Source organism: Sciurus vulgaris, assembly GCF_902686455.1.
Source record: "Sciurus vulgaris genome assembly, chromosome: 1".
Classification (NCBI taxonomy): Eukaryota; Metazoa; Chordata; class Mammalia; order Rodentia; family Sciuridae; genus Sciurus; species Sciurus vulgaris.
This window is the reverse complement of record NC_136461.1, coordinates 27,798,321-27,823,630: the sequence shown is the minus strand read 5'-3', so window position 1 is coordinate 27,823,630 and position 25,310 is coordinate 27,798,321. Positions and strand designations below refer to the sequence as shown.

At 40.3% G+C, this 25,310-nt stretch overlaps 1 protein-coding gene across 6 annotated transcripts; it reads left to right on the top strand.

Moving 5' to 3' along the window:
• The first annotated feature begins 23 nt into the window (after positions 1–23).
• On the top strand, positions 24–23,636 carry MEAF6 (MYST/Esa1 associated factor 6). Of its 6 annotated transcripts, XR_013764009.1 has the most exons (9): positions 24–182; positions 1,170–1,285; positions 4,641–4,728; positions 4,878–4,923; positions 16,795–16,987; positions 20,808–20,837; positions 20,943–21,000; positions 21,618–21,651; positions 22,134–23,636. XR_013764009.1 is itself a non-coding variant. In XM_079141257.1 (8 exons), exons 1-8 carry the CDS (start codon positions 93–95, stop codon positions 22,140–22,142), a joined length of 606 nt encoding a protein of 201 aa, XP_078997383.1. In that variant the 5' UTR covers positions 24–92; the 3' UTR covers positions 22,143–23,636. The 6 variants fall into 6 exon arrangements, 4 of the variants coding, with proteins under 4 accessions (XP_078997383.1, XP_078997384.1, XP_078997385.1 ...); XR_013764008.1 differs by lacking the exon at positions 20,808–20,837; XM_079141257.1 differs by lacking the exon at positions 20,943–21,000.
• Positions 23,637–25,310: the final 1,674 nt, after the last annotated feature.

Below are 25,310 nucleotides of genomic sequence, written 5' to 3'. Positions count from 1 at the left end.
CGGTGCGGCGGGCGCCCCCTGGCGGGCGGCGGCGGCGCGCAGGGACCGCCCCCAGGCTCGCGCCGCCGCCGCCGCCGCCGCCTCAGCCCAACATGGCGATGCACAACAAGGCGGCGCCGCCGCAGATCCCGGACACCCGGCGGGAGCTGGCGGAGCTCGTGAAGCGGAAGCAGGAGCTGGCGGTGAGCGGCTGGGGCCGGGGCGCCCGGCCTGGGCCCCGCGCCCGCCGCCGCCCGCCGCGCAGGCCGTTGGTTACGCCGGGGCGAGCGCGGCGGGCTGGGGCCCGGAGCGCGCTGCGCGGCCCTCCGGCGGCTTGGCTGCCCGGGCTGCGGAGCCCGCGGGGAGCGGGCGGCGCGGGGCGGAGGCCGGGCGGGCTGCCGTGAGGGCGCCGCGGGCGTGGCGTGAGGGCGGGCTTGGCCGCGGGCGCGGGAGTTGCCTCGGTGGGCTTCGGGGTGGGAGGGAGGCGGCTGTGGGAGGGTCCCCCGTCGCCCCGCCGAGGGTGGGGACAGCATGTCCGTTTCGGTGCTGGGAGGCGGTGGCCGGGGTTTTTGATGGACAGGGATGTGATGTGTTTGGGAACATCTGGAAGGTGACAGGCGAGGGGAGCGGACTCGGGCTAGGGAATTCGGATTGTGACGTGCACCAGGGTCCCACGCACCCTGCGGCTCGGTCCTCCCCGCCCCCGCGCCTTGGCTTGCGCACCGGGGAGGCCCATCTCACCTGAAGCTGCCCTTCCAGGTTTCCATAGCAACTGCAGCCCGCGGGGAGGGAGCGAGTTGATGCTGAAAAGCTGCTCACCCTTGGCTCCCCTGGTAGCGACACCTTTAGTGAGTGGGGGTGGAGGCTGCCCACGCTCCATCTCAGCCTTGTTCTTGACACTCGAGTTTCCCTTTGAAGTGTATGCAAAATTTTGCCTGTGTGTGCGTTTTTCTAAGGACAGGCTCCATACATTCCATTCTGTTCACCGAAGGGTTCATCATCTCCCAAAGGTCTAGATTGTCTTTGGCTTAAGTCAGCCTGGCCCTGCCCATGTCACCCCTCTCCCCGCAGAAATGTTTCAGTGTGTGTGAGCTTGGCTTTACAAGGCTAATTAATCAGAATTTCAGTTTGCTTGTACTTAATATCAACATTAAAAAGACTTTCTATGACCTTGTTTTTCCATCTCTTAGGAAACACTGGCAAACTTGGAAAGGCAGATCTATGCTTTTGAAGGAAGCTACCTGGAAGACACTCAGATGTATGGCAATATTATTCGAGGCTGGGATCGGTATCTGACCAACCAGAAGTGAGTGTCAGAAGCCAGTAATGTTCCTGTTGTGCCCTAGTAATAGTTGTTTGGAGGACTGTGTTCTTGGTAGCAACTTTGCAGGTAGGCAATAGTAAAAGTGATGGTATGAAAAGAGGTCTAGCCTTGAACTTGGATTCTGGCCCTTCCACTGCCACCTCACTGAGTAACCTTGGACAAAGCTCACATCTGTAAATGGAGAAGTTGGCTTTATTAGCAGAGTTGTGTGTGGCTTAAATGAAATACAGCATATGACAGTACCTTACACAACAGCAGTCTATTGGTATTTTCCACATTTTAATCAGTCATGAGTTCCACCCTCTCAGTTTGACATACCTGTATGTCAACTGTACCACTATTTACTTGGAAATAACTATTCTTTAAAAATTTCTAAAGTTTTGGAAAAATTTCAAACCTAGAAAAATTGAAAGAATATAGTACATGAACACTTCTTATCCTTTACCTGTACTCACAAATTGTTAACATGTTGCCACTTTTGTGCTCTTATGTCTCTTTCTTCTCCTTCTGTGATGTAAACACCTGCATACATTTAAGTCTTTTTAAACATTTGAAATAATTATGGGTTCATGGGAAGTCACAAAAAAAAGGAACCCGGGGGTTTCATGTACCCTTCACTCAGTTTTTCCCAGTGGTTGCATTTCATGTAACTGTAGTATATTATTAGAACCAGGAACCGACATTGGTACAATGTGTATATATAGTTCTATGGTGTATTATCATGTGTAGATTCATTTAACCACAGTCAAGATACAGGGATATTCTACCACCACAAAGCTCTCCCTCATCCTAATCCTTCATAGTTACATCTCCTTTTCCCCTCTACTTTTATCCCCCTTCCTAACCATTTGAAGGTTATATCCAGATTTCATGAGACTTTGCACCTAATTATGTCAACAGTCACCTCCAGAGAACAAGAACATTACTTCTACCATTGTATGGCTACACAATGAGCATACCTAGAAAATTAACAATGCTATTGTATTATTAACATTATATGTATGTTAGTAGTATCATCTATTACGTCTTTCTTCAAACTTCCTCAATTGTCAGGAAAACGCTTTGCTTTGATACAGGATCCAGTTAGTATTCCTGCTTTGCATTTGGCTGTTAAGTCTCCATAGTCTTAATATTTAGGTGTCTCTTTCTTTGTTGTTTTGGTACTGAGGGTTGAATCCAGCAGTGCACTGCTGAACCATATCCCCAACCCTTTTTATTTTTTATTTTGAAATAGGTCTCGCTAAGTTGCTGAGGCTGGCCTTAAACTTGTGATCCTCTTGCCCCAGCCTCCCAAGTTGCTGGGATTATAGCCAAGTAACACTGCTGCTGGTGCTCTCATTCTTTTTTGTGGTGGTAGTCATGACATTGTCCCATAGAATGTTCCAGTCCAGATTTTTTTTATTGTGACCTCATGAGCAATCCTTTAAAGATTTTTGGCAAAAACAGTATGATTTGTGTGTCTTTTGTTACGTGTCTGATCAGGAGGCACATAATGCCAGATTGTCTCATTATTGGTGCTGCTGAGATTGGGCATATGAAATCTCTGCATAAAAGTTCACGCCCCCCCATAGTGATTAGAAGGTTACTCTTTAAGATATTATGAATATATTGCTCCCCCCAAGTTTTTGTTCAGTAGTTTTACTATATATTACTGATTTTTACCAGCATTGGTATTTATACTGGAAGTTGTAAAATGATGATTTTTCTATTTTATTATTTCCCTTACATTTATTATTGGCATTCTGAAAGAATAGTCTTTTTTATCCTCTTCCTTTCATTCTCTCTCTCTTCTCTCTTGTCTCGCTCTTTTTGGTATCATAGAGTCATAAATTGAAACAAATCGGCCAATGTAGTGCACACCTGTAATCCTAGCTGTTCAGGAAACTGAGGCAAAAGGATCAAAAGTTCGAGAGCCTGGGCAACTTCAAAAGACCCTGTCTCAAAATAAATAAAAAGGTCTGGGATGTAGCTCCATGGTTGAACACTCCTGGGTTACATCCCCAGTACTGCAAAACAAAGCACAAAAAAAGCCAAAATGAATCAGTGTTGGAATCTAGTATTGTCACTTTTTTTTTTTTTTTTTTTCGTAGAGGCTTATTTTTATTGAAACATATACAAAGAAGTACACAAATCTTAAGTATACAGTACAGCTCAATGTCTTTTCACAGTGTAAATATACCCGTTATTATTCTTTCTGATGTTTTCTTTGTCCCAAACATAGAGTCTCCCTGAACTGGTTCCTTTGTCCTTTTGATTTGACTCTGTTAGTCTCTGAGCACTTGTTGCTTTCTGGCCCAAAAGAGGTCCCAGACTGACCATGTCCTTTTCTGGTCCTAGCCATTTCTCTAAGGAAACTGTTCCTATAAATTAGAAAATTAACTTCATTTAACAGAGACACTTCATATCACTTGTATGTGCTGGACGGTCTGTCTTCTTTTTCTTTTCTTTTTTTTTTTTTTTTTTTTTTTTTTTTTTTTTTTTTTTAATAGCAGTACTGGTGGTGGAGCCCAGGAGTATTCTGCCTCTGTGTTAGACCTCTGACCTTTTTTTTGTCTTGAGACAGGGTCTTGCCAAGTGGTTTAGGTTGACCATGAATTTATACTCCTCCTGCCTCAGCCTCCTGAGTCGCTGGGATCACAGGCTTGTGCCACCATGCCTGGGTCTGTGCTGGGTTTTTTTTTTTTTTTTGGTACTGGAATTTGAACTTAGGGTTGCTTAACCATTGAACCACATCCCCAACCCCTTTTAAATGTTTTATTTTGAGACAGGGTCTTGCTAAATCCTGAGGGCCTCACTAAATTGCAGAGGTTGGTCTTGAACTTCCTATCCTTCTGTCTCAGCCTCCCAAGTTTCTGGGATTACAGGGAGGCACCAATGAGCCTGGCTGTGCTGGTTATTTGTAGTAATAAACATTTAAATAAATACTTAATATTAAGTAGAATGGAGAGAGGGGTTTGGGCTCAGCCTGGGCCCTGGATGCCCACCACCCACATGTTGGCTGGGGCATTGCTACATTGTATTTTGATGATAGGCAGGACATGCCTTGAATGTGCTCCAGACCCCTGAGCACCTTAAAAAGTAAAATAAATAGATAAATAAAATGAAACTAAATTAGTTTCTCCTCCCATAACGGGCTTGTGCCGGACATTGGGAAACATCGCTGTCTACTTAAGCATTCAGTATAATGATCGTTTGGGCCAGTGCAAGAGGATTGGAGGCATTCCTGTAAGGAACTTGGTTTTAAAAAAAAGAGTTCCTTGCATCTGCCCTGGATGCCCCACCTTGATTCATGGACTTAACTTGATGCTTATAGTGAATTTCTTTTGTGTGATTTTAGAAACTCCAATAGCAAAAATGATAGAAGGAACCGGAAGTTTAAGGAAGCTGAGCGGCTCTTCAGTAAATCCTCGGTTACGTCAGCAGCTGTAAGTGGTGGTGGAAGAGTGGGGTCCTGGGGGTACTTTTTCTGTGGTCTGTAGTTGAGGAATGTTTTCTCTTTTTCTTCCTCACTATCTGGGAATGCTCTCCTGAGGTCTGTGGTCGTTTTTCTAGTAACTGGTGGCTTTTCTTTTAGGCAGTAAGTGCATTGGCAGGAGTTCAGGACCAGCTCATTGAAAAGAGTAAGTTTATGTTTTTACTTTCCTTGTCGGTTTATTTTTAAACTGCCACAATCCCCAAATTTAACTTCTATCCAACTGTGTATCTGAGGTCTGCATCTCTTAACGCTCTGTCCTCTTCTTTCTAGAAGTTGGGAATCCTTTTGGGCATCCTTAATCATGCCTTTCTTTGGAGGAAGAAACTACCATGCCCTTCTTACCTCTTTTGTCACATGAAGGTTGACTTTATTGCTCAGAGATACAAAGCTATGTCTTTGCTCCTGATAAGACTTTTAAATTCTTAGGGATTTTTTTTTTTTAATTAAAAAAAACTTCTATGAAAAGTTGCAAACATACTAATAAATTCTTAGAACTCAACCTAATAATTTTTAATAAATTGTAAGTATGTACCTATTTTCTTACATATACATTGGGAATACATACCATTTCCTTTATTAAAAAATTACAGTATTTTCTGCATGTAAGTCAGATGGTCTAATTTTGTTCTAATTTCTAGGGATGGGATCTGTGCATTTTTCTTGCTGAATCAGACTCTGTGTAGCTGAACTGGGTATTCTCTCTGTACATGGGATCACTTTGAAATATACACTTTTTTTGTATTGCCCCTGTGTATTCTTTCAGATGATATATCTTGTTGTAGGATCTAGTTCTTTTATTTCCATTGGCACAGTGTGTTGTGGAAAGGAACTTTGGTAGTTTGGGAATTATACTACCCGGTGACATCAATTTCTGTTGTCCTGTCCCTAATACCTTTCCTGAACTTTAATGCTGGCCTTCTTTTAGGCATTTCCATTTGGGTAAACTCAGACATTTCGTCTAAAACAGAACTGTTCTATTTTCTTTCGAATTTGTCTGCCCAATTTTTTTGTTATGATACTTCTGTTCTCCATCATTCAGAACTCTTTGACCCTTTTCTGCCAACCTCATCAGTTGTACCAAGTTCTTTCAATTTTTCCTTTACTATGACTCTTGGGTAAGTCTTATTAATTTTGTTTTTTCAATAAATACCACCTCTCAAATGTAGAGTAACAAGACTTTGTAGAGTAACAAGACTAGTTAAAGAATATCCTGGACCTCTTTCCTGAGTTGTGATGGAGTGATGTTGGATTTTTCAGTTTTTCACAGGAGTCTATAATTCTTCCCCTGCTTAACTAATAATTCAGTATGTGTCTCTATACCTATTTCAGAATAACTATGCCCAGGCACTTCTTAGGGAAAGACTCTTAAAGTCACTGCTTTCAGCAGCTTGACTGAGACAAAAACTTAAGTATGAAAGATTTTCTAAAGTGTATGCAGGGCATTCATTCCCCTGACATCTTTACTCTGGATGGAGCCACCTGCCTGGGTTGTATCATGGTTCGTTTTCTTTGGTTTTTCCCAAAAAGTTATTTTTGCTGAATTATACTTTGGTCCCTTAAAATATGTCATTGTGGGGCTGGGGAACTAGCTCAGTTGGTAAAGTGCTTGCCTTGTAAGCACAGGGCCCTGGGTTCGATCCCCAGTACTGCAAAAAAAAAAAAAAAAAAAAGAATGTCATTGTGCTGTATAAAGACATTTCGGATGATGTTTATAATCAAAACTATCTCCTATAGGACTAGTTCTCCCTGGCCAGGCACTGTGGTACATGCCTATAATTTCAACAGCTTAGGACACTGAGGCAGGAGGATCTCAAGTTCAAAGCCAGCCTCAGCAACTTAGACCCTATCTCTAAATAAAATATAATAAAGGGCTGGGGATATGGTTCAGTGGTTGAGTGTCCCTGGGTTCAATCCCTGGAACAACAACAACAACAAAATAATAATAATGGTTTTTCCTAAATAATTAATTGGTTTTTTTGTTTTTTGTTTTTAACTGAAAATCTCTTTTATTTTTGTTTTTGTGATGCTGGGATCGAACCCAGGGCATGATGTGTGCAAGGCAAGCACTCTACCAGCGAAGCACATCCCCAGCCCTTTACTGAAAATCTTGTTTGATTGTTTCCATTTGTGTGGTCATTAAAATAGAGCCAAATTTGTGATCCACCCCCTATCCCAAGCAAGCAAGTAGGAATTTGTAGCATGCATTTTGGGAATGAATCTCAGTGCTGTGTCCAGCTTTACTTTCCTCTTCTATTTCTCATTGCTTTACTTATTCATTTATTCTCATTTTTTATGTATTCTATTGGATTGCATTTTATGAATCTTGGTAAGCTGCCTTGAATTGCTTTTGGAATATAGCAGGATATAGCAAATAATAGGGATACTGGAGTTCATTAATTCCAATGGTCAGAGCCCCTTTATGTAACACCCCCTACCTCATATTAGGAATTGAACTCAAGGGTGAAAACTGAGCTTCATCCCTAGCTCTTTTTCTTTTTTATTTGAGAAAGGGTCTAAGTTGTCCATGCTGGCCTCAAGCTTATGATACTCCTCCCTCAGCCTCCCTAGCTGCAATTACAGGCATAAGCCACTGTGCCTGGCCCTTTATATTAATTCTGTTGCATTACATCTCACCATCTTCACCATTACCAATTCCCATTGCTGTTTTTTAAAATTTCATTTTCATCTAGATTTTCTGTAGTTAGTTACATTGTGTCTAAATATGAATGTTTTACTTATCTGGATGAGTTTCTTGTATTTTTCAATTGGCCAATAATAATTACACATTTATGGGGTACATATCATAATATGTATGATATTTCATTACATGTTTACAATGTGTAACAATCAAACTAGAAGAATTAGCGTATCTATTACCTCAACCATTATCAAAATCCTTTTTCCTGGCTATTTTGAATAATACATTGTACTGTATTATTACATTGTACTGTATTAATGCAAATATATATTATTGTGAACCATAGTCCCATTAGTTTGCAGGAAAACACGAGGACTTTCCTGCTATCCATAGCTTTGTACTTGTTGTCCAACCTCTCCTCAATCCTGCTCCCCCACCCTCTGGTAACCAACATCTTATTGTCTAATTCTATGAGATCAACTTTTGTGATACCCAAATGAATGAGCTCATGCCTGATTTGATTTTCCTCTGTGTCTGGCTTATTTCACTTAATATAATGTCCTCCAGGCTCATCCCTGTTGCCCCAAAATGACAAAATTTCATACTTTTTTAATGGCCAAATAATATTTCATTGGACTTCTTGAAACTGTGGTTTGGTATTTTTCGTCATTTCTTGAAAATTCTGTCTGTTACCTCTTCAGAGATTGCATTTGCCCCATACCCTCTTTACTTTCCTTCTGATACTCTGGTTAAATGTATTTAAGCCTTCTCATTTTATTCTTTATTTGTTTGCTATCTCTTCTGTCTTTTTGTCTCTGCTCTCTCATGAGTGCTTTGCTCCCTGACCTATCTACCAGTTCTCTAGTTCTCTTTTCAACTCTTTAATCTGTTAAACCTTCCCTTGATTTTAAATCCTTTGTTTTTGCATGTTTAATTTCTAGAAGTTCTACTTATTTTAAAAAACCTATTTAGTTTTTTTCATGTCTTTCTCTATGGTTATTTTCAAACCTTTTACTCTGTGAGAATTGTCAATCAAAATAGAGTCACTTGTATCAACAACAGAAAAATAAAGCCAAGAGGTTACGAATGAGGGGATCTCATGCACGTATGCTTAAAAACAAGAACTATCACAAAAGACTTCCAGAATCACAACCCTGCATGATGCCACAGCCTTACACAGAAAGTACTTCTGCAAGGACGCCTGGCTAGTAACTGCCTGTCCAGCCTTGGACTGACGGCACCCTTGCTATGATCCTTGTAACCAAGGATAATTGATTCAGAACCCTCCTCATTTTACCTTTAAAATCTTTCCCTTGCCTCATCCTCTTTTCCAGTCACCCTAGGCATTCTACTTTATTTTGTTTATCTATCTGTCTATTGATTTATTTTGGCAGTGCTGGAAATTGAACTCAGGGCCTTGCTTGTGCTGGGCCAGCACCGTACCACTGAGCTGCATTCCTAGCTCTTCCTCCATCTCTTTTAGTATGCTCATGTGACATATACCATGTCACGTGTATTCTCATTGCAGGCTCTTCTATTCTGATGAAATTCATCAATCTTTGGAGGATATTTTTGTTATTTAGGATGACAACCTCTTTTTTTTTTTTTCTTTTAGTCATTGATGGACCTTTATTTTATTCATTTATTTTATGTGGTGCTGAGAATCAAACCCAGTGCCTCACATGTGCTAGGCAAGTGCTCTACCACTGGACCACAACCTGACCCCACAATAACCTCTTTAAGTGTATTAAGCATTGTCACTTTGTAGTCTGTTTAATTTAAATCTCTGAAGTCTTTATGAGCCTGTTTCTGTCTGGGCCTGGTGGTACACATCTATAATCCTAGCTGCTTGGGAGGCTGAGGCAAAGGATTGATGCCAACCTGGGCAATTAAGCAAAAACCCCTCCAAAAAAATAGTAGCCTCAAACTGGTGTGGTGGCACACGCCTGTAATCCCAGCAACTCAGGAGGCTGAGGCAGGAGGATAGAGAGTTCAAAGCCAGCCTCAGTAACTTATTGAGGCCCTAAGCAACTTGGTGAGATCCCCTTTCTAAATAAAATACAGAAAAGAGCTGGGGAATGTGGCTGCTCAGTGATTGAGTGTCCCTGTATCAAAAACCAAAAAACAAAAATCAAGAAAAACAGGAGCCTCTTTTTGATATCTGTTGTTTCTGTTGGTTATTATTTATGAAACCTACTTTCCTTGTGTGATAGGTAATCTTTGTGTCCTGCTCATTGTGGTTAAAAATACTGTGATCTTTTGGTATACGTGAGAATCCAATTTCAAGACCCCCAGGATACTAAAATCTGTGGATATTCAAGTTCTTTATTTTAAATGATATAATATTTATATATATAATTTACACATATCCTCCTGAATGGTTTATTTATTTATTTTGTGGTGCTGGGAATTGAATCTAGTCCTTTTCTTATATAATTTATTTTTTTATTTTTATATTTTGCAGTACTAGGGATTGAGCCCAGGGGTGTTCTACTGCTGAGCTACATATCCAGCCCTTTTTATTTTTTATTTTTGAGACAGGGTCTTAGTTGCTGAAGCTGGTCTTAAATTTGCGATCCTCTTACCTTAACCTCCCAAGTAGCTGGAATAACATGTGTGCACCACCGTGCCTGGTTTCCTGTATACTTTAAATCATCTCTAGATTATCTGTGATACTTAATGCAATGTAAATGCTGCATAAATAGTTTTGTACTGCATTGTTTAGGGCTTATGACAAGGAAAATAGGTCTGTGCATGTTCAATACAGATGCAGGTTTTTTTCTGAATATTTCCTATTTGGGGGGATGGGTACTGGCTATTGAACCCAGGGGCACTTTAACACTGAGTGACGTCCCCAGTCTTTTTTTTTGTATTTTATTTAAAGACAAGGTCTCACTGAATTGCTTAGGCCCTCACTTAATTGCTGGCTTTGAACTCATGAACCTTCTGTCTCAGCCTCCCAAGCTACTGGGATTATAGTCATGCACCACCAAACCTGACTTTTCTGAATATTTTCTATCTGCAGATCATTAATCTCTCAGAAATGGAACCCAGGAATATGGACCACCTTATATATTAGTAAAATAATTTGAGGGCTAGGATAAAGGTACTGTCTTCCAAAGAAGACTTATGTTTGCTTCTGGTTGGTAGTTAGGCCTCTTTAAGCCAGGTTCAGTGCTTGAGGGTCCTGGAAAGACCTAGGTGATTCAAACCAAGCTTTAATTCCATAAGAGGAATGGTCTACTTTCTCTTTTATCCCTTTTCTTTTTTTTCTTTTTTTTGTATCGGGGATTGAACCCAGGGGTGCTTTACCACTGAGTCACATCCTCAGCCCTTTTTAAATTTTGAGACAGGGTCTCACTAAGTTGCTTAGGGCCTCACTAAGTTGCTGAGGCTGGCCTCAAACTTGTGGTCCTCCTCTCTCAGCCTCCTGAGCCACTGGGATTATAGGCATGCGCCACCAGGCCCATTTTACTCCTTTTCTTCTGCATACAATCCCTCCAATGCCTCAGAATTTCTGAAAAACAAGCCTTGTGGAATGAGTTTTATATTTTTAATGCCTTTGATCTTTGATAGAATGAAATAAACATTTTTTTAGAATTTTGCCTTGCATATTCTAAAATGTCAAGGATTTGGGAGTTTTATACTTCTGGCATTTTATTTTCCAACCATTTTGAAAAATTTCCTCAAAAATGCAATACTTGGGCTGGGGCTGTAGCTCAGTTGCAGAGCACTTGCCTACCATGTGTGAGGCATGGGGTTGAATCCTTACCACATAAAAACAAATATAGTAATTTTAAAAAATGCAATACTTGACAGGTTTGGTGTTGCAGGCCTGTAAATCCAGTGACTGGGGAGCCTGAGATAGGAGAATCTCAAGTTCAAAGCCAGCCTCAGCAATTTGGTGAGACCCTGTCTCAAAAAGGGCTGGGGATATGGCTCAGTGTAAAGTGCCCCTGGGTTAAATCCTTAGTACCTCCCCGCAAATGCAATGCTTTTTACTTTCTTTGGTTTCATGTGTACCCAAACTAGAAAGAGAGTATATTTGTATGGTCCCTAAAGAGGACTTTTTGTAAATTTGTGAAGCCTTGTGTATTTTTCTAAAAAGAATAAAGCCGGAGAAAAGAAAAACGGGTAGATCTGAATCTGATTTCAGCAGTCTGTACTGTTTGTTTCACTGAGCTCCCGGAACCAAATCTCTCTTCAGCACTTTTTACATCGTTCCAGTAGGTAAGTGTTGTTCTAGATATTTTCCCTTCTCCTTTAGAACTTGTATGCTTGTATGTTGCACCTTTAATAGCCATTCCTTTCTCTTAGCCATTCTTTCTCATTTGCTGATTTATTAAGTTAATCAAAATCTGATGTTCTTTGCTCTGAAAACAAGTTGCTCATTTCTATATCAGTGAGAAACGCACACATACTCCACAATGGCAGCACCGTTCACTGGAATGACTGGCTTTCTGCTGCACTTGGGGAGATGGTGTGACCTGCCCCTTTTATGAGCATGCTTCTTGTGTTTCCATGAGCTAAAAAAAAATGTTTTCCTTATTCTGTGGTCTTACTTTGTATTTTAATAGCACTTAGTCTCCCCATCCCTCTTATAAACCACTTCCAGCCTAGTAATTTTAAAATACAGGTCTGTACAAAGAGCTGGATATTATCATCGATGTCATTCAGAAGTTCCTGGTAGCTTTCCTTTGTTCTCTCACAGTTGTTTCACTACAGGTAGTCTTCACTCTCTTGACTTGCACGTTTGTAGATCTCAAAATTATTGAGATTTGAAGACCTGCTGGGTTCCAGGCTCTGAGCAGTCTTTACTTGCATTACCTTCTTTAATTCTTAGAGCCGCTTCCTGGGGATAGTGTAGACTGCAGACCCCACTGAAGTAGAGACTGCTGCGGAAGGAAGCCCCTTCCAGCTAGTTCCTCACCCAGGGGAGACTCGAGAGTTTGACATGTGAGAGGAAGAATTCCTTTACTGTTGGGGAGACAGACTCCAGAGGTTAGGCAACAAGAAGTCATTTCTCTTCACCATCACCTCATACTGACTTCATAGATGAAGTTTCTTAGTCTCACAGATACGACTTATTAACCTGTCTTTCCATTTGACCTTTCGCTTCTCAGGCTCTCTGTTTAGTTCATTTGTCCCAAATGTACCTTTTGTTTTCTTACCTCTGGACCTTGGCTTGTTCTTTTTTTTTTTTTTTTTTTTGGCTTGTTCTTTTTTGGTACTTTTTTTTTTTTTTTTTTTTTTTTTTTTTTTTGCTGTTCATTTTTCAGATTCTAGTTTATTTTTTATTTTTATTTTTTAAATATTTACCTAGGCTCTCAGTTACGATTGAACTACATCCCCAACCCCAAAGTCCATTTTAAATCCCATTCCCTCAGTGAAGCTTTTTCTGAACAATACACTCTTCTCCAACTTCTGTGGTATTTCATGTCCATATCAGTCCTTTGGACATCTGTTATTGCCTGAGATGTTATCTTTTCAGAGAGGAGGCACAGGTGAATTCTCCAGCATAGGACTTTGGTAGGATGGAAACTGTTTCCTGAGTGTACTTATAGACTGTGAGTGACCTGTCCATTTACTCGGTGCTTCTGAGGAGCCTGCCCCCAGCGGGAAGACCGTTGGTTTCGCCTGCCAGCGTCTTTAACAGAACTGCAGTGTGGACAGAACGTGCTCTGTCCAGCTTGCCTCTCTCGCCTCTCTCCTGTTTCAGGTCCTCCCTGTCTCTGCCTGTGCTCAGTGCATACTTATTTCCCTCGTCCTGTCTCTGATGCAGAGCTCTGTCACCTGTTCTTATCAGCCAGTGCTTCCACACAGTTGTGTTTTCAGAAATGATTTTTTTTTTTTAGCCCTGTATCAAAGAAGGACTGACTGTATGGGAAAGGGGGGCTCTCTTGACCATCCTTCTCCTTAGATTCACTTTAAATATTTCATTAGATTTTTTAAAACTACAAAAATAACACCTTCTAACTGTGATATGTCAAGTAATTTAGAAATATTAAAAAGTTAATTACCTCCTATTCTACTTCCATCCCAACTTTCTGAAGTAACTGACATTCACCAGTTTGGTATTATCCTAACATATCTTTCTGGTTGACTTATTGGTCATTTATATATTTTTAGAGAAATAGCTATTCACATTTTTTGCTAACTTATTTTAATTTTTTAATACTTGCCCAGGCTGGCTTCGAACTTGTGGGCTCAGGTGATCCTACCTCAGTCTCCTGAGTATCTGGAACTATAGGTCCAGCTTTTCCACTGTGCCAGGCTCCTTTGCTAACTTAAATTTGACTTCATATATCTTTTTTATTTTTATTTTTTTGGTACGAGGGATTAAACCCAGCGATGCTTTACCACAGACCTACATCCCCAGTTCTCTTTACTTTTTATTTTGAGACAGGGTCTTGCTAAGTTGCTTAGGGCCTCACTAAGCTGCTAAGTCTTGCCTTGAACTTGCAACTTGTGATCCTTCAGCTTCCCCTCCCAAGTTGCTGGAGTTACAGGCACGTGCCACAGTGCCCAGTCTACTTCATTCTTTTGCATGTCAGTATTCAGTTGTCCAGCACCATTTATTGAAAAACTGTTCATTGAATTACTTGCCCTGTTTTTCCTTTAAAAAATCAATTGACATTAAAGGTAAGGTTTTATATTGGAATTCTGAATTCTGTTCCCTTGATCTGTATGTTTATCCCTATGCCACTATCACACACTGTTGATTGCTGTAACTTTGTAGCTTTGTGTAGTGAGTTTTTAAAATCTTTTGGTAATATTTGCTTATTTATATATTTACATGGTGCTGGGGGTCGAACCCAGGGCCTCACACAGGATAGGCAAGTGCTTTACCAATGAGCTACCTCTCCAGCCCTCTTTTGGTAATTTTCCCCCACCAGTAGTGGGGATTGAGCAAGGTGCATTCCACTAATGAACTATATATCCCAGTCTCCTCTGCCTTTTTTTTTTAAATTTTTAATTTTGAGAAAGGGTCTCAGTAAGTTGCTGATGCTGGCCTCAAACTTGGGCTCTTCGGCTCTTCCTGACTCAGCCTTCTGAGGAGTTGGAATGACAGGTGCCACATACCCAGCCTCTTGTGGTAATTTTGGTGCGAATTCGTTTTTCTTGAATTTCAGAATTGTCACGATAACTTTCATAGCTCTAGAGCTCCCTCTTCTGTTGCTTTAATGAAATGTGTTCAAAATAGTCCATGATTTCTGAGATCTGGCTGTTTCTTCTGTTGTTTTGGGAATTGTCTTTCTTCCACTTCTGGTGTGCTTTCCATATAACCTCTTTGGACAATTAAAAAAATTTTTTTTTTGGCCAAGCGCAGTGGCGCATGCCTGTAATCCCAGCGGCTTGGGAGGCTGAGACAGGAGGATCATGAGTTTAAATCCCAACCTCACCAACAGTGAGGCACCAAACAACTCAGTGAGACCCTGTCTCTAAATAAAATACAAAAAGGACTGGGTATGTGACTCAGTGGTTGAGTGCCTCTGAGATCAATCCCTAGTACCTGCCCCCCCTCCCTGCAAAAAAAATTTTTTTTATTGTCCTGGGAATGGAACTCAGGAATATTCTACCTCTGCACTACATCCCCAGCCCTTTTTTATATTGAAACGGGGTCTTGCTAAGTTGCTGAACCCAGGGCCTCACATGTCCTCAAACTTGTCCTCCTGCCTCAACCTCCTGAGCAGTTATAGGTAGGCACTACTGTGCCTGGCCCTTTCAACAATTTGTAGCAACAGATAATGCATTTATTTAGGGACCATTGACAGTTGAGTTAAATGAATCTCTCCCCTATTATTATCTATTAGAAGTTTCAAGAAATGCCATCCTTCTGGGTGCAGTGGTGCACACTTGTAATCCTAATGACTCAGGAGGCTGAGGCAGGAGGATCATAAGTATAAGACCAGCCTCAGCAACTTAGTGAGGCCCTAAGCAACTCAGAGAAACCCTGTCTCTAAATAAAACAAAAAAGGGCTGTGGATGGGGTCAGTGGTTAAATACCCTCACTTCAATCCCTGAAACTAAAACAACTACAACAACAAAACAAACAAAAAACAAGAAAGCCTTTCAGAAGAAACTAGTGTATATTGAAAAAAAAAAGGACTGGGGTTATGGCTCTGCAGTAGAGCGTTTGTCTAGTATGTGTGAGGCACTGGGTTCAGTCCTTAGCACCACATAAAAATAAATAAGTAAGGGCTGGGGAGATAGCTCAGCTGGTAGAGTGCTTGCCTTGCAAGCACAAGGCCCTGAGTTAGATACCCAGCACCGGGAAAAAAAAAAAAAAAAAGAAAGAAAAGAAAAGAAAAATAACTAAATAAAAATAAAGGTGTCCACCTGCAAGTAAAAAAAAAAAAAAAAAATTAAAAAGAAATATATTTATCAAAATATACTTTTTTATTTCTTATTTTCTTGTGCTAAGGTTGGCACCCAGGGCCTTGCACATACGTGTTAGTAGGTAAGGGCTCTACCATTCAGCAACACCCTTAGCCCTATAATCACCTTCTCCTCATGCTGAGGATTGAACTCAGGGGCACTCTATCACTAAGCTACATCCCCAGCCCTATTTATTTATTTAGAGAAAGGATCTCACTAACTTGCTAAGGCTGGCCTCAAACTTGTGATCATTCTGCCTCAGCCTCCTGAGTTGCTGGGATTATAGGCATGTACTATTACACCCTGCTGATTATATTCTTAAAAATAAATATTTATATAAAATGTCTTGAGCTTGCTTCTATTTAATATATCAAGTGAACTTTTAAAATTAGGAATGTACGTCATGTGAAGAGTACTATTACTGCTTTTTCTGCCTTTTGAAACATTTGTGGGCTGGGGATGTAGCTGAGTGAAAGAGCACTTTCCTACATATGGTGATCCCAAACACGCCCCCCCGCCCCCCCACCGCCAAAAAAAAAAAAAAGAATTATTAAGACTTCTTGAGGTAATTAGGGAATGAACTCTTCTCCCTTTTTGGTACATTTTTCCGGGGAGGGGGCACCTTTTCTTAATAGACAGATTTCATGTATGATTTGGGTAAGGAATCAGGGCCGGCTGTGGGCAATTTTGCCAAGATCATCCCTTATCCCCTGGAGACCTATCTAATGTTGGCAGTCACCTTTTTTGTATAATTATTAATCCCATTATTGTATTTTAAATAAACTTTATACAGAGAGGTTATCCTGTTTATGTTTTCCCAACTCCCAACTGTCCTTAGACCTCTTGCTCCTGGTTACAGTGTTTCAGATTACACGGTTTTCAGAAACTCTGGTAATTTTGTATCTTCACTGTCATTTAGCATGCATGCTCAAAAAAATATTTCCTGATAATGGACCAGTTGTCTGAGGCTTTGGGGGATTTGTGTTTTATTCCTTTCAGGGGAACCAGGAAGTGGAACAGAAAGTGATACTTCTCCAGACTTCCACAATCAGGAAAATGAGCCCAGCCAAGAGGACCCTGAGGATCTGGATGGATCTGTGCAGGGAGTGAAACCTCAGAAGGCTGCTTCTTCTACTTCCTCAGGGAGTCATCACAGCAGCCATAAAAAACGAAAGAATAAAAACCGGCACAGGTCAGTGGCAGGGACCCCATTCCCAGATTTTCCGTGGACTTTCCTAGAATAGAACACTTCGGGATTGTTGCAGAGCCGCCTTCTACTATGGATGGGCAGAAATGCCTTTGGTTCAAATGAAATGGGCTGGTGTTCTCTCTGTGGGAGGACTTGGTGGGTATCAGAGGACCCCCAAAGGACTCCAGGGCATCCTTCCCACCATTGCTGTGCAGTGTTATTCCCTGAAAATCTCGTTACATGGTAAATTTGGAATTCTATGAGAAGAGAAAAAGGGGAACTAGAAATGGAATCTATGTAATGTAGTTTGAAAAACGACACTAGTAAGTATTAGAAAGCTGCATAGTGAGTCTTTTACTCTTGATTCTGATTCCTGCCTTCTCTTCTAAAAACTGACTTAATTTGCCCTTTTTTCTATTTTTAAATTCAAGGGTTTTTTTTTATTACTTATTTTTTGTTTTGTGTTTTGGGTACTGGGAATTAAACTCAGGGGCACTCACCACTGAGCCACATCCCCAGCCCTATTTGGTATTTTATTTAGAGACAGGGTCTCACTGAGTTGCTTGGTGCCTCACTTGCTGAGGCTGGCTTTGAACTCATGATCCTCCTGCCTCAGCCTCCCGAGCTGCTGGGATTACAGGTGTGTGCCACCAAACCTGACTGGTTTTTCTGTTTTTGTATGTTTTGTATGTTTTTGACTTCAGATATTGGAAAATAATATAAAGCCTATAAAATATGACAGTGCCTTCCTAGATATCATTTGTCCACCATGTTTTTTGTGCAGTGCATAATGAGTTAGGAATGACATCAGTGGACAGAGAGGTCAGGTGTCTCCCAGAGAGGATTTTTAGCTTTCAGTCTATCAGGTTTGTTTGACAATGCTGGGGCCTGTTAACTCAGATAATTGGAATTTACACAGCTTCATTAACAGAGGGTAATAAATAGTTTCTAAAGTGAGGAGTTTTGTCCTGGCCTCAGACCTTCTGGGTTTGCTTTGGCTGACTTTGTCCTACTGTCCTCGGAGGCTCCCATGTAGAGAAGATCATGCAAGGGTTGGGTGGGGTTCCTTGTCCTCCAATTGGCTTATATTGTGTTACTTTGGAAGCCTGTAGGATATCCCTTTGTGCACTCAAAGTATTAAAACTGTTGGTTTTATGGATATGGATGGGGATATGAAGAATTTCTCTTCACTGGTTTGAACCTCTTTGGCATCAGCTGATCCTTTAGTTCATTTAAGAAGAGTTTTTTTTTTCTTTTTTCTTTTGGTTGTTTGATGGTAATGATGTTTTTAAATTGCAGAAACAGTGTTTCCTGCAAATAGGGACAAACGACTGCTGCTTAACATTTTTCTGCACACCAAAAGTCGTCATGCCAACCTCAAAATTGTAGTAGAAAACAACAAAATTTGCTTTTGCTTTTTTTTTGGCGATGGGTTATTTGACCACCATGATGGGATTGGTTTTGGCTTCTAAACAGCAGTTAACTATAGTCTTAAAAAATTCAGTAATTTATTTTTTGTTGTTGGGATTGAACCCAGGACCTCATGCTTGCTAGGCAAGCACTGAGTTACACCTCCAACCCTTTAAAGGAATATTTTTTTAAAATTGTCAAGATAATTAAGTATTATGCTTCATGTTGCTTTTATTAAATTTACTCCAGTGGGTTTTTTTTTTTTGGGGGGGGGTGTTTGTGTGTGTGTGTGTGTGTGTGTGTGTGGTACTGGGGATCCAGTGTCATGTTAATGATTTTTTTTCCTGTTTTAGAGTCTAGAGTAGGGAGAAAATTCTTGAAAGTGTCTGTGACTTTTTCCATTATTGATCAGTTTACTCTCTAGATAGCTGTTTATTTCAGGTAATACCTCATTCTCATAAATGACCTGATCTTTAGTGACTGATGATTGATAAAAGGGAGTTAGACATGAAACTTAATTAACTTTCTTCTTGTAGGTTTCTAGTAAATTTCCATTTCCTATATTTCTCCCTTATTCTTTCTCTCTTGGTCCTAGGAACTAACTCCTTCCAGAAAAGTTCTAGCATTCATAAAGATCGTTGGTGTTACTGCTTTCACAAATGGTGTTTCCAATTCAGAGAGTAGGGTCCTGGTTTTTATTACTTTCCCTATATCTTTCCTTTTTCCTTATGGGTTTGTCTGCCCCAAGGAAGAAGGGGGGAACCTGATTCGCTTGCTTTCTTAGGAAACCAGGTTTAGGACACCTTCGTGGTACCTCGGGGGGCAGTTAAGATTCTTGGGTTCCTGCCATCTTTGGTCAGGCCCAAATCTGTGTCTGGCCCAAATCTCTGCCCCTGGTGGATGGTGGTGCTGACAGACCAGGGTGAGGGTGGAGCAGGTCGTCTGGGCACCTCGGTAGGTCAGCACGCGGTACCCAGGTGTTCCTCCTTCAAGTGCCAACAGTAGGCTATTTCAAGAAGTGTTTGAGTATACTATTTGCAAGGCACTGTTTAGTGGTGGATTAAGATAGTACTTTAACAGAAGAAAATAACTTGAATTTTCCCTCTTCTGGAATATGAAAATTCACCAGTTTTCAGCATTCATAAATGGTCAAATGAATGCTTACGTTTGTATGTTATCTGAACAATAATTAAGTCCTAGTGTCTTTAAAGAAAAAACTGAAATAACTCACAGCTGTTCTTAAACAGTTTCACTACCATAGCAAACCCAAGTTTTGATTAACCAAGTACACTCTCATTATTTACATATTTATTTCCAGTACTAGGGATTGAACATGTTAAGCACATTTTCTACCTTCAAAGAGCTACACCCTGTTTTATTTTATTTTTTTTTATTGTCTATTTCAGTTGATGAACAAAGTTAAGTTAGGCTGTAAGCAAAATATTTTTAAATTCCTGGTTTGTACACTAAGTAGGTACTCTCCCAAATGTCATAAATGAAACTGTTGGATAAGGTATATGGTAGTTAAACTTCCAACTTCACTCTTGTAAACATTGTCTAGGAGGAAAGCTTAGCACTTTGCATATTGTTTTGCATATTGCTTCTACAGTGTGAAAGGCACTGGAGCCAGCTAAGGGGCTGGTGGTGTCCTCTAAGCTGATGTTTGCTTTGGAATCTGCCCAGACCATCATCTGTAAGCAGTGATGGCACAGAGTGGCTTCCTCTCTACTGCTAGCTTCTAGATCCTTGAGGTTTGGGTGCTTTGTTTTCAAAGGGGCTCTGCAGACTGTGGTGTTAATTGTCATCACCAACTTATGGGGCAGAATAGTGTTACTCTTCAGTTTCTGGAACAAGACTCAACCCTACAGCGTGTTCAACCCCTGACTTCTAGGATGAATGCTGTAGCAACGGAGCACCAGCTTCCTGGACACGTTTAGAACATGAAACTTGAGTACAAGTTGCAAAATGTTTTTCTTTGTTTAAAGTTTAAAATGTTTTTGTCATTTTTTTTTTAGTGAAAACCTATTATACTGAGTTGTTATAAGCACCTTTCATTGTATGACTAAACCTTTCTTTCTCTGTTTCTTCTAATGCCCTAATTATATTTTATGATATAAATATTTTAAAAGTTCTAACTCTGAATCTGGCAGCTAATAAAAAGGCTCCAAGTGTCTGTAGTTTTCTAATGATATGACTTTTCCTTTCATAGTCTATTCTTTTGCTATGGAATCCATTGAGAGAAGGGAATCTTCTGACCACAGAATCTTTGGTGCTTTGATGTTTAAAACTTATGGCTTAAGATCTTAAAACTGGTTTTATTTCTATAAATCTTGCTAGGATGGCTAATCGACTAATTTATTCAATTAGTGTATTAATTTCTATTGCTTTCTTCCTTTCAAATGCTGCCCCTCAGCCCGTCTGGCATGTTTGATTATGACTTTGAGTAAGTTTGATTTGCATTAGTATTCGTGCTGTGTTGCTTAGTGTGTAGACACCAGTGTGCCTTTTCGAGACCTTTCTAACCCATAGTTTATCTGTTTAATTGTAGGTATGTATATTAGGTTAGGCTGGGAAGTTTTTTTTAAAAACAGAAAAACGTGATGGAGGTAACATTTTATTTAATAACTTAAGCAAAAATTAAGTAAACTTCACTTTTATGCATTTTAATTTCTTTTTAAATGGATAACCTTTAATTCATATTTAAATTGATTTTCTGGCTTTGCTTCATAAGGAGATTAATAGTTTAAGATTTTGATATTTTGCTTTGGAAAGATTTAAAAATTGAAATTCATGTAATTTCTTTTGTGTTTCATGTTCAGAAATACAAATTCCTAGTCTCTTTCCTGTTCTTAATCACCACGTCTCAGTAATTTTCAGTGATATAGTTATAAAACTAACATATTAACATAGAGCATGCCTTCTTAATCCAATCTCTTTAACATGCAATTTTTGAATAGTTTCAAAAGATTAAATGACTTTTGTAACTGCTGTATATTTCTTTTTAAGTCATCCAAGTTTACAGTATGGCAAAAGTGCTCATATTTTTTAATACTTGCTTAATAATATCTGGGTAAACAGCTAAATATGACATAGTCTAATGAAGAATGTGGATTTTACTTAACCAAATAGCCTTTGTTATAGCTTGTGCCCTATGCAATAGCTAATTGTTGGACCCTTTTTCTGTAAATTAAAATGCAAATATCTTTTATTTTTCCTATCACAGAATTGATCTGAAGTTAAACAAAAAACCACGAGCTGTAAGTATCAGCCAGACTACTTCAGAAAGGCTGGAAATTTTTTAGATGATTAGAAAAATGTATCATCTTCAGAGTTTGAGTGTTCCTAATCTGGGTCACACTCTTGTGTTAAAGTCTGGGATGTCCATTTGTATATACTTCAACTTTTAGATAATATTTGCTTTATTTTGGAGAAAGAGTGGTCACACATATTTTTACTGAAAAAAAAATTCCCTCTGATTTAAATAAGTTGTTGATACTAACTCCTTTTTTGGGGGGAGGGGACTGGCGAGTTTAGGTCTGCAGAGTTGATGTTTCAATTGCTGTCCCTTTATAGATTCAGAAGACAGGCCATTTTCAGTTGTGAAATACGGTACATTACACTTGAGATATCTTTGACTGTAGAACAATTCCCTAGTACAGTTGTTGATGAGATTTTTTTCCTTTAGATTCTCAAACCCGTGTTCTGTTGAGTAAGTTGGGATCTCTTTCTTTCTCTTTAGGACTATTAGAAGACTCCTTAGTGCAGAAGCTGCCCGGCTGTAGAGCTCTGCCTCCCTTCTCCGACCTCATACAGATCACATCCCTCGCCTGAGTGCGTGGCCATCCACCTCTGCTCTCCCAGACCCAGTGCCTGTGACTCTGAGTAGTTTGTTCTAAATGTGGTGACAAACAAGTCATTTCTGTAAGACATCGGATCGTTTGCTTTGTGTCATTTTTAGTAACAGAGCTGCAGGAAGACCAAGACATGGTTATAATGGCAGCAAGTTCTTAACCGTGCACTTCTCCCTTCTTAGAACGAACACCTTTCCCCAAACTGGCTGCTGCCGGCCACATCTGTGATCCCTGTTGAGAAATATTCTCTGGTTTTGTTTAATGCTAAGTAGAACACAAGTCACACTGAGGTAGGCTGTAAATATCTGGCATTCTCTTACTTTGTTTTATTTTTCTATTGTTCTTTTACCATCTTATTTTCTTTTGGGACTTTTTGTAATGCCTTTGTACAGCTCATACCTTCCTGCCGACGTATCTGTTAATCTGTTTCATGCAGTTGCCAATATTCTAACTGAAAATAATGTGGTTTACCATAAGTAAAATGGGAAACTTGGCTCTTTGTTTTCTTGCAGGAGGAAGGTAAAGAGTGTTTATTTAAAAATTACCTATCTTAAATCTTTGAGTTGGAAGCAGTTTCATGTTCAAGGAACAGGAAAAGCCGAAAAACAAGTTTAAATCGATCCTTTTAAAATAGGTATTTTTATTCTTTTGTATAAATAAAATTTCACAGGCTTTGACTTCTCATGCTTTACTTTTAAATCTGAGATTGTTTTTTTACTTATTTATTCATATCATGCCTTATGGAAATTTCTTTTTTTCCATCTTTTTGTTAGTAATCACCTGACTAAATATTGCTGTAAAAATCACCAAGGCAATAGAAAGTCTCAAAATTCCACCAGAAGCTGATATTGTAAGATTCTTGAGCAGAGTGAAAGACAGCATCAGCAAGAGCCAGCCTTGCCCCAGGGACATCCTCCTTGCAGGGGTCAGTGGGCAGAGGAACTTGCTGGTGATTGTTACCTGGATTCAGTGCAGCAGTCACCTACTTTGGCAGCACATTGTAACCACCAGGGAACCCTAAAAAATGCTGATGTCTGGGCCCCTCTCCCAGAGAACCTGGAGCACATACGTCCTGGTTACTGGGATTTCTTTTCAAGGGGTCCTGGTGATGCTGATAAGAAGCCAAGTTGAGAGCCACTGCATGAGGAGACCGAGTGGCTTGATTTAAGTTCTGTGCTGTGGATCAGCCCAGGATTTGGGGCCTTGCCTTTCCGTGACTCTCAGCCATAGTCCTTTACTTAGCCCATCTCTTTTTAAGAAGAAATATGTCCATTGTCATACTGGTGGAGCTGAATATGGATGGCATCTGTTATCAGAACAAAGCTACCTTGTCAGGTTTGCAAAAGCTTTCACTCTTGTTCTCAAATAAATTTTTTTTTTTTTAATTCTGATGATTTAGACGTCTTTGGCTATGTCTTTGGCAGCAGAACTCCAGTGTCACAGTTTTTAAGGGAGTAGTTTCTTATATTTAGATTGTTCTTTTAAAACAAAACCCCAGAAGTATTCTGTATCCTTCTTTGTCAGTTCATCTCCTTTTCCAAGAGGGAAGAGTGGAATTCCTGCACTTCTTTACCTCTGAGGAAAGTGCTCAGCTGACTTTAAAATATCTCTGACACTCAGAGTTTGGCATTTGCTAGAGATGCAGTAGTACTGCTCTTTAAAAGGTGTATTATTTATTTTTATTTATTTATTTTTACAGTGCTTGGGGTAGGACCAGGGCCTAAAGCACAAGAGACAGGCACTTTATTGCTGAGCTACAACCCCAGCCCTTCTACAGGTGTGTTGTTTAAAAGCATATCTATGGCAGGTATAGTAGTTCACACCTGTAATCCCAGTGACTCAGGAGGCTTAGCCAGGAGGATCACAAGTTCAAGGCCAGCCTCAGGAATTTAAAGAGGCTCTGAGCAACTTAGGGAAATCCTCTTTCAAATTTTAAAAAATTAAAAGAACTTGGGATTGTAGCTCAGTACTAAAGTGCTCCTGGGTTCAATCCCTAGTACCAATAAAAAATAAAAATGAAAGCATATCTGTATGATTATACCTGTCTATACATATAAAATCATGATTATGGACAGGCTACTTGCTTTATAGTTATTTTGTCTATAAAGCTTAATCATTGATTAGCAGACTTTGTAGTTTTCCTGTAAGTTGGCCAGGGATACTGGAAGTAGTCATTCCAAGAGATTACTTAGTTTCCCTACGTGGGAGAAGGCACCAAGGGGTGCACCATCATGCTTGCGATACCTAACTTTGGTTATCAGCGAGGCTTGCTTGTTAATGTGCTAACGTGAAGAGACATTAATGTCCGGGGAGACATTGGTAGCGTGTGCAAGGCCGTCTGTTCAGTCCCCAGCACTGAAAAAGCAAGTCCATTGGGTGGCCTGTGTTCTCCCACTTTGGCCCTGCTGGCAGCCCCTTAACTGGACCCCCTGAGAGCCACTGAGAAGATGCTTGCTCCCAGGCCTGCCCTCGCTGGCTCAGTTGGGTTTTGCATAGTGCTTGGTTTAAAGAACTAGAGCTGATTGAGGAAGTTGTCTCCTGGAATGTGTCCTTCCTTCTTCCCTTTTCCTACTCCAGAGGGACCAGGTGGGAATGGGAGGACCGCGGGGGCCACACTTGTTAGCTTCTGACATCTGGGTATACTTACTTTCCTCTACTTTATCCTTCTCCTCTCTAACATGGGAATAGGTTGTCCTTTGCTCCCCTTAGTAGATATGACATTAGAATAAGAAGTCGAGGCCTTTCGTTGTAACATTTTGTCTCATATGGAAGTGTGGTGCCAGGACAAAGCCTCCTGGGGGTCCCCGGGGAACTCCTCTGGGAAAATAGTTCATTCTGTTTGAACTCAGATGTTTTAAACCCATGCTACCCTACAAGTTGAAGGTAGAGAGCAGGAATAAACCACAGAGTATGAAACTGGATGCCCTTTGGGGCCTAGGGGAGGGCTGTGGACAAGGCCAGTGTGGGCCAAGAGAGCAGGGCCTTCAAAGCTGCTTCAAAGATACCCATGTATCTTAGGGGCCTTGAGACACAGAACAAAATTGATCAGTCATGACATGGGTCAA